Source organism: Calypte anna, chromosome 1, assembly GCF_003957555.1.
Source record: "Calypte anna isolate BGI_N300 chromosome 1, bCalAnn1_v1.p, whole genome shotgun sequence".
In the NCBI taxonomy this organism is placed as follows: Eukaryota; Metazoa; Chordata; class Aves; order Apodiformes; family Trochilidae; genus Calypte; species Calypte anna.
Genome location: NC_044244.1, coordinates 21671613 through 21684010, shown reverse-complemented (window position 1 = coordinate 21684010; position 12398 = coordinate 21671613). Strand labels below are relative to the sequence as shown.

The window sequence follows — 12398 nt, the reverse complement described above, 5'->3', positions numbered from 1 at the left end:
ACAAATGCCAAATTTGAGAAAATATAAAGCATAACCTATTTCCCTAGACTAAGGGCATTTAGATCCATCAGTATGTACTTCTAGTCAGATAGTGCCTGAGCAATTAATTTTAATATATTGTAAAGATATTGAATTTTTGACAAATGCAAGGGCAGCTATATGACTCAGCTCAATTAGACTGACATTCAAGGAGAATGAAAAGAATAACATTTATCAGAGATGTCATTACTAGGCTGGGCCAAAGGCAATCCTTTTAACTGGAAACTATAAAGTAAATGAATCTATTAACTTATACCTGGCAGAGTAAACTACAGCAAGATTTGGAGAACAATTTTCCAGCAATCAGTTAAACCAAATTTTTCAAGATTAGGCAATGATTTCTAGCTAAACTAGTAAATGTAGTAGTCAAATGCTTTCTTCTCTTCTACATCAGACCAGCCTGTTACTGAAATCCACTTTTAAAAAAGCTTTAAGAATAAAATTTGTGTCCTGTAGTTTTCTGACTTTAATGAAGGCAAGAAATTGTTCATAACCAGAGCCAAAGCCATAGTAAAAGCTCAACTATACCAATAACTCCTTTCTGAAACAATCCCATTTTTTTATGACAAAACAAATTTCATAAAGGATTATTGTTGTGGCAAATGTCATTGTAGATTAGCTTACTATGTGTGATAATTTTATTTCACATTAATAAACTGTATTTGCATAAGTGGAAAGTATTTTCCCTCATTTTCTGTATGGAATTATTTTAATTTCTCTTGAAGTCTCAGTCTGTACTTCCCCCAGGAATGTCACTTTGGATCCTATAGGAGGCAGCAAGCAGAGATGCTCTGCTGGACTTCATAGTTACAAACAGGGAAGTAAAGGTTTGGGATAGTCTTGGCTGCAGTGACTGTGAGATGGTGGAGTTCAAGATACTGAAAAGAGGGAACATGGCAAATGGCAGGATCACAACCACTGGCTTAGAAGACCACACTTTGGCATCTGCAGGGATCTGATTGGAAGAATCCCACGGGAGACAGCTCTGGAGAGAAGTGAGGTCCAGGAGATGGCTGATTTTCCAAGCTCAAAACCAGTCCATCTCCACACGCAGGAAATCAAGCCAAGGCAGGAGAAGATCATAACAAAAGCCAGGCATGAAAAGGAAGCATGCATCAGATGGAAGCAGGGGCAAGTGAATTAGGAGGAATACAGAGGTACTGTCTGAGCATGAAAGGATGGGTTTGAAAAAGCCAAAGCCCATCTGGAACTGGATCTACCATTAGATATGAAGGGCTTCTCAGGTCTTTCAGCAACAGAAGACCAAGGAAAACATGGGCCCAGTGCTGAATGAAGCAGGTTTAGTGGCAGAGGTACTCATGGCTTTTCCACCTCAGTCCTTACTGGTAAGACTGGCCTTTTGGGATCCCAGGCTCCTTACACCCATGGGAAAGGCTGGAAGAGGGAAGTTGTGTTCAGTGGGGTGGATGAGGTTAGGGAACATTTAAACAAACAGGACATACACAAGTCTACAGGACATGGTGAGATGTGCCCTCAAGGAGCTGTACTGCTGAAGAATCTGGCTGATGTAAGGACAGTCCTGACCATCTTAGAGTCATGGTGATTAGGGGAGGGTTCTGAAGACTGGACAAAAACAAATGTCACTCAGATCTTTTTTTTTTTTTTTTAAAAAAAAAAAAAAGGGAGCGGGGGAAGGGATGTGGGGTGGGGACACCAGGAAGATCCAGGGAACTATAAGCTGGTCATCTCAGCCTCCCATCAGTCTCCCAGGAGGGTGACAAAGCAAATAATTCTAGGAAGTTTCCAAATGTTAAAGACAAGAATGTGATTTGAAGTAGTCAGCATAGACTAACAAGGATTAAATCTTGCCTGTCCAACCTGACAACCTTTTTCAAAGAGAGGACTGGCTTGGTGGATGGAAGGAGATGTGGATATTGTTCACCTTGATCTATCTCTCTATATTCTCACTGATTAAGAACAAGCTGGATAAATGGAGAGTGAAACTGAAAGCTGGCTGATCAGCCAGGCTCAAAGGGTTGTGATCAGTGCCAGAAAGTTCAGCTGCCAGTCCATCAAATCCAGCTGATTTATGCTAAGGGTTCATACTCTGTCCAAGACTATTAAACAACTTGAACAATTATCTGAACAATGGGACAGAGTGCTCCCTTGGCAGGTTTGCAAACAATGCAGACATGGGAGAAGCAGCTGATAAACCAAAGGATCATGCTGCCATTTAGAGGGACCTCCACAACCAGGCTGATAGGAACATCATGAAATTTAACAAAAGAAAATGCAAAGTCCTGCACCTGGAGAGGACTAATATCATGCATCAATACAGGTTTGGGGGCTGACTTGCTGGAGAGCTGTTGCAGAAATGGCTCTAGGAGGTCATGGCAGACACTGAGTTGAACAGAGTAAGCAATGTGTTGTTGTAGTAATGAAGACCATCAGCCTCCTGGGTGGCATTAACAAGACTCTATTGCCAAGGGATCAAGGAATGTATTTATTCCCCCCCACTTGGCACTGGTGATGCCACACTAAAGTGTCTACCCCATGGCTCCTCAGGACAAGACAGAAATGGACATATGGCAGCAAGTCTAGCTAAATGATGAATAAGGGATTTGTCTTATGAGTAGATGCTGAGGTAGCTGAGATTGTTTAACTCGGAGGATAGATGGCTTTTTCTTGCTGTCATCTCTGGGCAGCTGGGGATGTGCATGAAGCCCTACTTTGTACAAGTCTAATCAAGCTGATGATATGCAAATGAGGCATTCATCTTGGAACAATTTAAGTGAAAATATTTCTTTCCTGGTGGTCAGATCTATAATCCAAGTCTAGCTTATAAAACTGCTTCTTGGAAGGTTTTCTTTAGTTATCACATCAGCAGTGCAATAATGAAATATCTGTATGGATGTAGACTTCAGTCCAACTGCTGCTTTTTTAACAAGAACTTGTTTTCCTCCTGTGATTGATAAGGCTTTTGTAAGATAAAAGTGAAATAGAACTTCAAAAGCTAGGTGAGGGAATCCAACACAGAACTGAGAGAATTCCTGTTGGCTACTGCTTTTTCATCATCTCAAGAGAACTGAAGAGCTTGATCATGAAAGAAGATCCAACCTCCTGAATATTTTTTTTATTTATTTATTTTTTATTAGTATGGAAGCAATAAGCAGTCATCACACACACCTGTTGATCCTAGGGTCTCAAGTATCTCCAGTTTCTCTTTTCCTTTACAGTTCTTGGCCTTTCTGACTGGCAGTTTAGCCTTGCTTTCTGCATCTTCCAAAATGGTGATGAAAATTTGTCCATTGAAGAAAGAGAGTGAAAGTGTTTACTGCAAAGAAGAGGGGAAAAACAAACAAAAAAGGGAAACTGGACCAAACAAAAAAAGCACAGTTACAGTTGACCGCAGCTCAGCTATTTGTGAAGGCCATGGAGAGCTCTTGCCAGATATGCACATAATACTTCAGACACTCAGGTGTGGTGCAAAAGCAATCTGTATTAATATGATGAGGGAATTAGGATGACAGGGCCAAAATCTGAGCTGAAAGCTTATGATGGTCTGTGGAACAGAGGTGCTGATAGCATTCCTGGTGAGCATGTAGGATGTGCTTCCAGTTCCTTGACATATGGTGAGAAACAGGGCTCTAGGGGCTCAGCAGCAGTGGAGCTGAGACAGAGATGCTATCAGGACTGGTGACAAAAGGCTGTTGCAGTTCTAGCTCTGCTGTATGTTGCATCTTGCCACCTATGTTACATTTTACTTCCCTTCCTTACCTGTTTTTCATGTACCTTCAAATGAATTCTGAAGGGATATCTGACACTTCACAGTTGTGTTTTCTGCTCCTACTTGCACTTCCTACTGCAGGACTATAACATTCTGTATTGAAGAAAAAAAAATCCTCTTCTTCTGCCAAACCCTCTTGCAAAATACCTTGCTATTGGTACTTCTTTGCCAGTCTTTCAGCTGGGCATGCTTGTGTTTTTGAGCAGATGGTTTCATTCACATGTGCTGGTACCTCTAAGCCAAAAAACCTGAATTGGCTGTTGTTCCCTCCTCAGCTAGGTTGGAGATCTGGCAGCAGCTCTGTGCTTCTCTACTGACATGGTGACCAAGAGCTGGCAGCTGAAGAAAAAGAATAAAAGGGAAAATATCCCTACTGCCTCTTGGCATCTGAAGTGATGGATGAGGAAGAAGCAAAGTGGGGTCTGCTAAATAGACTGGCTAATCTGGGAGCTAAGTGTCTGAGTTTTGGCATTTCTTGAAGAGCCCTGTAATGAAAAAAACTCTTCTCTGGGAAATTCAACACCTAGAGATCTCCTCCATCACACATTTTCCATTTGTCCTTAGTTTCCTCATAATCCTCAAAAGAGGAAAGCTGCTCTCAAATGAAGGAGCCCAGAATCATCTCTAGACAGTGTTACATCTGTGACCAGAGGCAGGATCTGGTTAGTCCATTTGGTGACATACATTCTTTCATTGTTTCAGTCCCTAAAAGTCTAGATTTCACCATTCAGGCAGAAGCTGTAATGCAGTACTCAGTCACATAGCTTTGTTCCCACCCCACCCCTGATAGTTCCTGTTCACACGTGGTTTCTCCCCCAGTCAAAACAAATCTGGAGTTTTCTCTAGATTCAGATACGGTCAAACTTGGTGAAGACACAGGGAATCTCATTGTACTACTACCATAACAGTTTCTGCTCTGAACCTGGCTTGAGGATGGATTTAAGGAAGTTCAAGTCTCCATCAACCTCTCATTATGCTGTCAAGTGTTTTTGGGTACACAACTGCTTGATGAATGGAGGCATTCTGCCATTTTATTGAAACAAATTAAAAATCGTGCAGCCAGTGGGATGATCCAAAATGATGCAAATGCTGGACAAAAAAACCCCAAATGTGTAATACCTGCAACCTGCTGTCTGTATGCACTGCTGGGGGAAGACAGAGTTATGATTCTGTGCCCATGGTGCTTATAAATTTTACATTAAGTAGCCACAGAAGACACAAACAGAGGAAGAGAATTAATTCAAATGTAGGGACCAAAGATTTGCATTTTCCACTTCACGTTGAATGCAGTAATGCAAACCAAACTCTTACTGGCTTTTTTCATTCTGTCCTCAGCATTTTACATTTCCCACTACCCTGTGGCCCACCTCATGGTGACTCCTATATTTTCATGCACACACATATACTCCTTAGGCATTTTATGGCCTAATCATGAGGTCTCTATAGAAAGTCACAGATCTAGGTTTGAACCATTTCAAAATCAGGAGGGAAATGGATTCAGGTGAGTTACCACACAGAAGGATGCTTTAGCTACTGGTCTACTATGTAAAAGTTGCTGAACACATCATGACTACTACTGCTACCCTTCTGTTCTTGAATAAAAGCCTGACTGCTCCCCGTGGGTGTATGGACCACTTCAGCTTTCCTAATGAATTATGCTCCAGGCAGATTTGGAGTCACTTAATCTGTAAATCTCAAATGGCCTCAAGCAACATATAGATGGCCATATACCAAGATGATACACAGCTTTTTGAGACTGTTCCAAAGACCTCAGACAGAGTGCCTATAGTATGTCAGATACCTCAATGAGTAAAGTGAGTGTAGATGGCTTGTTTTCTTGCATGTGTACAACAGTTGAGGTTTGTGTAATCTTGTATTTTCCCTTAAGTGCTCTGTAGAATTAGTGCATTAAGAACTAGAACTTTATTTTGAGATAGGTGAGAAATATTAGCTATAGATTACTGTTGGTTGGGAGAAGATGTTGCAAGGTTGCTCACATTTACAGACATCATTCACTGGAACAATCAGGACACTACCAAGCATACTCATTCTGATCCATAACTCACTGGATAGCATTCTACTGTCAGTTTTATATCTACTTTATAAATATATATGCATACATATATATATATTCATATGCACACAATTTTATATGGAGAGAATTTATTTTCTCTATGATTGCACATTGCCCTTTTCCTTCAAAGGGGAATTTTATTCAAAGATTACAATGTATTAGAAATCACAAATGATATTTCTTTCATGGTTAGAAATGAAATATTAATCATCTTTTACTTTATTTACAATTGTTTCTTTTTCTGCATTAGGTCTCAGAAGTTGTTGAAAGGTTTACTGCAGTCTGAAATGACAGAGAGCCTCATATAAAAAGAGCCCCTGTGTTAAACCTTAGAAATATTGCTTAATAGGTATAAATCCGAAGAAATCTATTGTATGATAAAGATTTTGACAGGAAACCAACCTTCTGAACACCCCAGGGAGCATTTCATTTTCATCTGGTCAGAAGCACCTCGTGTCACTGCACATATTACAATGGAAACTCTCAGACAAACACAAAATTTTGGCATCTGTGTTACCTGTACGTATCCTGTAGCATCCGGCATGGTGTTCGCCACTCTTCTCATTTCTTGCTGCTCATCTCTGAATGTAAGAGCTCGTCCACTTATTTCTAATTCACCCTTCCTTTCTATCTGGAATGCTCCTACAGAACTTTGTACTGAAAAGACTGGAGTGCAGCTGGACATGAATTTTTTTTCTTTCATTGGAAGCACACTGAAGACATCCATTGGGCAAAATATCACTCTCTTCTATCCAGACAGGCTTGGCTACTATCCTTACAAAAATGAAGACACGGGAGAAACGTACAATGGAGGACTTCCCCAACTTACGTTGCTGGAGAATCATTTAAAAAAAGCCAGAGAGGACATCGAGTTCTATATTCCTTCAGATGAACAGTTTGGATTGGCTGTCATTGACTGGGAAAACTGGAGACCTGTGTGGATAAGGAACTGGGGATCAAAAGACATTTATAGACAGGAATCTATTGAACTGGTTCAGCAAAGAGACCTCAGTCTATCAGAAGCTGAGGCCAGGACCATAGCTAAAATGGAATTTGAAGCTGCAGCAAAATCAATTATGTTGGAAACTTTGAAGCTGGGCATAGAAATGAAGCCAAATCGTCTGTGGGGATATTACCTTTATCCAGACTGTTATAACTATGATTACAAACAAAACCCACATAATTACACAGGAACCTGTTTAGATATTGAAATAGAAAGAAATAATGAGCTTAATTGGTTGTGGCAGGAAAGCACAGCACTTTATCCATCTGTCTATCTAGAGACAGCCTTAAGATCTTCCAGAAATGCCCAACTCTTTGTTCGCAACAGAGTTCAAGAAGCCATTAGGATTTCAGATGTTTCTAATTCTACTCATCCCCTTCCAGTTTTCGTATATACACGGCCAGTATTCACAGATGTCCATGAGGAATATCTCTCTCAGGTGAGTGGAGCTAGGGCTTAAGTATTTCAAACTAAAGTGGAAAGAAATTGCACTAACTTGTATCAGAGTGTAAATTTAGTGTAAAATTTCAAATTATTCTATCAAATAAATTTGGTCAAACAGAACACAGAGAGTTCTATTTTCAAACCTTTCTCATGATATTTATCAAACAGCATTTTATTCTGTGAGCAGTTCTCATACATAGCACAAGATTAGCAAAACTAGAAAGTATATTTAGTACATTAAAGAAAAAGAGTTGAAAAGATAATGAGAAAATTCTGCCTTTACACTTGTGTAGCTTACAAAATGAAATTTCAGCATCTTGGGTTAGTCAAGGTTAGGCTCTGATTAAGGTCTAATAATCTTACTGAAGTTCTGGCTACACTGTCCCCCATTTTCATATACACTCACCTTATCAAAATACCACTTATTTGGGGAATCTTTTCCTGGTCATACAGGCTATGATGAATGGGGAATTAGAGGTTGCGGTCCTGGTGACTGCATTATGTCTGAAGTCCTCTCCCATGCTGATCAGAGCATCACCAGGCATTGCCCCTCAGCTCTGTTTGGGGGCCAAGGGGGGTACCAGAGTCCCTGTTGGGCTCCTACTTAATCATTTAAATCCTATAACTCTTTCAGTCTCCATTTTCATGTGATGTGCCCCACAGAAAGTTGTTTTTAACTTGTTCTTTTTCTTCCTGTAGTCATCTTCCATCTCAGATGAGCTGAAGGAATTTGTTAGGGCTGGACTAATAGCTGACCCTAATAGGAGAATTGAACAGAAACAAATTTCCCAAATCAATCTCTGTAAAAAGCCACAGCTATTCCCTGGAGAAAAGAGATTCCTGTTGGTGAAAGCTCTTTCTCTTGCTACTTTTCTGCTGTAGCACTTCTTGTAACTGAAATTAAGGCAAAAACCAAAACAAAACAACAAAAAAACAAACCAAAGATTGTGCTTTCCAGCCTCTGCTTCAGGCAGCATTACTGAAACGAGTTACTATCAGCTCTGAGCAGGCAGGAGGCAATGATGGAAAATAAAATGGTTGGAGGAGTGTATGTCATATGGCTAACCACTGGCTCAGCTTTACAGCCTTGTTTTTCTAAGCAGATGACATACATAAGTTGGGAATAGTTGGCAACATTTTCTGGCATGACCTGTAGAACCTAAGCTCAGAATAAAATAGTGTAATTAAGAGCAGAATGTTTTCATTCCTTGCTGTCTTCTAAGTAGATATTCTGGATATGTAATTTACAACATGCAGTATATCTTTTGCTCTTATGTAATAGCTTTTTGTACCTTTGCACATTTCCTTTTAGGATGACTTGGTAAACACTATTGGAGAATCTGCTGCACTGGGTGCTTCTGGAATTGTGATCTGGGGTGATATGAATTTAACACAAAATAAGGTATGCCAGGTGAATTACATGATTTTTTTAAAGAGCAATAAAGTGAAAAGCATATAAAGCATTATGATTACTTATACCTCAGCTTTTTAAATTTTTAATCCATATTGCCAGCAGTCTTATTTAGTTAAAAAATAAGCATATGTGAAGCTTATTAATATTGTCATTGATTACACAAAATAAGATTTTAGTCTTTTAAAATCTCAGTGTTGGCTCTGAGTAGCTGGACAAGCTACCACAATAACTGTGGTCATGTTATTACTTGTTTACTTAATTTAAGGAAATAATTCCTGTATCTTCATTACACTCTAGTCACAAAGTACAGAAAAAATTACTTGTGTTTGCTCAGAACAATTTTTAAAAGGTACTTTTCTTTTTAAAGTAGTGCATTTAGAAATCATATTTAAAACACAGGCAGTCAGTCTGTGAAATCTCAGCTCCAGATTGTTCTGTGTGTTGTAAGTAGTACTTCAATTACTTTCATTGAAAGAAAGATCTGAGTCAGAAGAGAAAAAAAAATCAAATTTGTTTTAGCAAAGTCAAATACTTAGTTTGAGAAAAATAGTTATAAAGATGTTCAAGTAAATCTTTTGAATAAGCCCATTCATACCCAGGCAAGTTAGATATAAAAAACTTCTGTTTGGGAAGACTCTTCTGAAGTCTTCTAAGAGCAAAGAAGTCTTCAATACTGCTGGGCCTAATGTCAGAGAAAGCACAGCCAAAAAAAAATTCTGCAGCTCTGGGAAGGTGAAATTCTTGAAAGCATCCCACTTTGAGTCCTTTTTTTTATGTTCATGCCATTGAAAAAGCATACCAGTTGCACCTGAAGCAACTACCACAATACCAGAATGTAGAGGAGCAACAACGTTTATTGCTTGAATTTTGAGATATGTAAAAGCAAGCAGAATTTTCCACAGACCAGACAAACTATCTATTAGTAAACTAATGGCACTTTTTTTTTTTTCCAGTTATCAGTCAATAGCCTTTCAGGAAGGAAACACTACTGTGAGCCTCATGTCTGCAAGAATTGCATCAACCAAAATTTTCAGGCAGGATTGTAATAGATAATTAAAAGAAAACCAATAATATTTACATACACCTCAGATACACTGAAATGATCTCCATGGGTTTAAGTATTAGCTGTATATATGCCTATTATGAGACAAATGCCATAAGGAAAAAGCACCAGAAACAAAGATTTGGCAAAGCTTCTGGTTATTAAAACTGTGCCAATTATACACAGAACACATGCCAACTTGATGATTAATTAGAATGATCCATTCCTTTAACATACTTTCCATTTGATTATCTTCCCAAAATGCTTTCCATTAAAAATGTTGTGAAAGTTCCCTACTCCTACAACCTAGCCATTCAGGTCAGGGGAAAATTAAAATCTTACAGAGATTATTTGTTTGAAAACTTACTTGCTCAGGCTGAAGGAGTGAGATCAGTTCAAGACATATAAAAAGAAACTTAAAATGCATCTGATTCAAAATGCTACATAAAACATACTGATAAAATGAAAGGTTAGTCATCTACTTTCTGACATAAGTGTTTTTCATAACATCTCCAGCAGCCATCCCACATAAATTTTCTGTGATGTTGATTAACTTCTCAGATAATCTTGCTTCCAACAACCAGTAGTGACTATTTTACAAGCCTCAGGAGAAAAACTCACAGATATCCACTATGGTGCTAGAATGACAACATTTTATTAAATGATTTAATGATTTCCATGTTAAACACTGCAAATATGGTGCTCTTTCCCCAGAACACCTGTAGAACTCTGGACAACTACCTGAGGAGGACTTTGACCCCGTACCTCATCAATGTCACAATGGCAGCCAGAATCTGTAGCCAAGTGTTATGTCAAGACTCTGGTGCTTGTGCAAGGAAAAAGTGGAATTCCAGTGACTATCTTCACTTGAACCCTGAGAATATTGTCATTCAAATGACAAAAGATGGAAAATACACTCTGCGAGGGCAACCAACCTTTCAGGATCTGCAAACATTCGTAGAAAAATTTGATTGTCACTGTTATGCAGGGCAAAGTTGTGAACCTAGAGCTGATATCAATGACATCAATTACCTCCATGTTTGCATCTCAGAAGATATTTGCATTCACATATCCTCAAATTCACTTTCTAATGTAGAAGCCTCTGAAGAAAAGACCCTGTCTAACACTACGGTATTTTCACTTGCCCCCCAGAGTAAGGTGACATTATCTAAACATCCAGAAACAGAAGATTTTCAATCTACTTTGGGGGATAATATGCTCGATATAACAATTGCAGACTATAACACTGTCACAGCTGCCAGAGGATATGATTTAGAAGCAAATGATACTCGTACGTTCAGTAGTTCCTCATCCTATAATATAAAACAGTTTAATATGGTTTTTTCAACTCTACTTTTGAGAAGTTTAATATAATGTCCCATGAAAGTGAGAATACTCTTTTCCATAGCTGTGTTTGAGATTTTAAAGGTTTTATTTGCACAGAAAAATAATTCTTGAAAGGCATAAAACAGCTGCAACTCTGTGGTCTTATCTGTATCAGGTAACCTTTTCTATGACACTTCAGCTTGAATGTGTTTCTTCAGTTTAGTTCTATAAACTACTATTTGTGCCAAAGATACATTGGTATGTATATATTGATTTTACCATATGAAAGTGTAAACCAAAATAAGGAACATTTTTTTACAGTTTACATTTTAATAGTTATATTTGGAGAAAAAAAAAAGGAAAAAAAAAGAGTTGATAATCCAGTTTAAACCAGCTAAATCTTAACCTAGATGTCACTGAATTTTAGTAGTCAACAGGTTTGATGCTCTGTGCAGGAATTAATTTGACTCCATGTGAAAATTAGCTCTTAAGACTATTTGGCTTAACCTTAGATCTGTGGGACTTTGAAGCATAAAATTTATCTGATTAACATACTGTTTCTCTACCTTTCACTATATCTACAGGGATATTGTGGTTTTTCTTTTAATTAAGTATATTCACAACTCTTCAAAGGGTTCTACCTATAATATGTTGACTTCAAATGTTACAGCTTCATAATTTAAAATCTGAGCAGTAGCAGTTTATTCTTCTTTCTTCTCTTCTCCTCTCAAGCCCTCCTCCTTATTTAGATGTCCCCTCCTTGGCTTCCAGTTGTTTTGTCGGACCAAAACTCATAATTCATCTGCCTCTGGATTCCCTGCTGGCACTGGTCACCAGTCCTGAATTTTCCAGCCAGCCCTAGCAACTGGATAGGACTGTCCATGCCATTTGGACAAAAGACTGTGAGTGTGGGACCTACTCTATGCCTCCTGTTCCTTGAGCAGCTTCTTTGGTGGAAACCAGTTTGTTCCTCAGGAAGACTCAGCAATGGAGGCTGGGAACCTGCCATTCATCTGTCTGCATCTGTCATTCAGATGCAATGACACTGGGAACCTAGGGCTCCCTTTCTTCACTTCCAGTGCCCATGATCCCTAATCTCAGGACCTTTTTCATCCAGGCAACTGCCAGAACAAAGACTTTATATTATTGCATTGCCAAAAGCAATGTTAAAGTAGCAGAGATGCCTCAGAAGAGAACCACTCCCAATTTCATATCGAGTTCAGTTATGATTTATGGATAGTCAGTTTAAGCACTTAGAAGCAATTAACTGTAGTTCATTTGATAAAATACCCTTTCCAGATTATGTCA

General features: G+C 38.7%; 1 protein-coding gene across 1 annotated transcript; it reads left to right on the top strand.

Annotated features, from left to right (window-relative positions):
• The first annotated feature begins 6334 nt into the window (after positions 1 to 6334).
• SPAM1 (sperm adhesion molecule 1) lies at positions 6335 to 11138 on the top strand. Its single transcript, XM_008492960.2, has 3 exons — positions 6335 to 7303; positions 8621 to 8710; positions 10479 to 11138. Exons 1-3 carry the CDS (start codon positions 6335 to 6337, stop codon positions 11136 to 11138), a joined length of 1719 nt encoding a protein of 572 aa, XP_008491182.1.
• Positions 11139 to 12398: the final 1260 nt, after the last annotated feature.

Bases quoted from the DNA above. Each gene is read 5' to 3' on its own strand.
- SPAM1 (XM_008492960.2), top strand. From the start codon at position 6,335: ATGGAAACTCTCAGACAAACACAAAATTTTGGCATCTGTGTTACCTGT. The intron at 7,304-8,620 runs GTGAGTGGAGCT...ATTTCCTTTTAG, and splicing joins ATGAGGAATATCTCTCTCAG to GATGACTTGGTAAACACTAT. The intron at 8,711-10,478 runs GTATGCCAGGTG...CTCTTTCCCCAG, and splicing joins TGAATTTAACACAAAATAAG to AACACCTGTAGAACTCTGGA.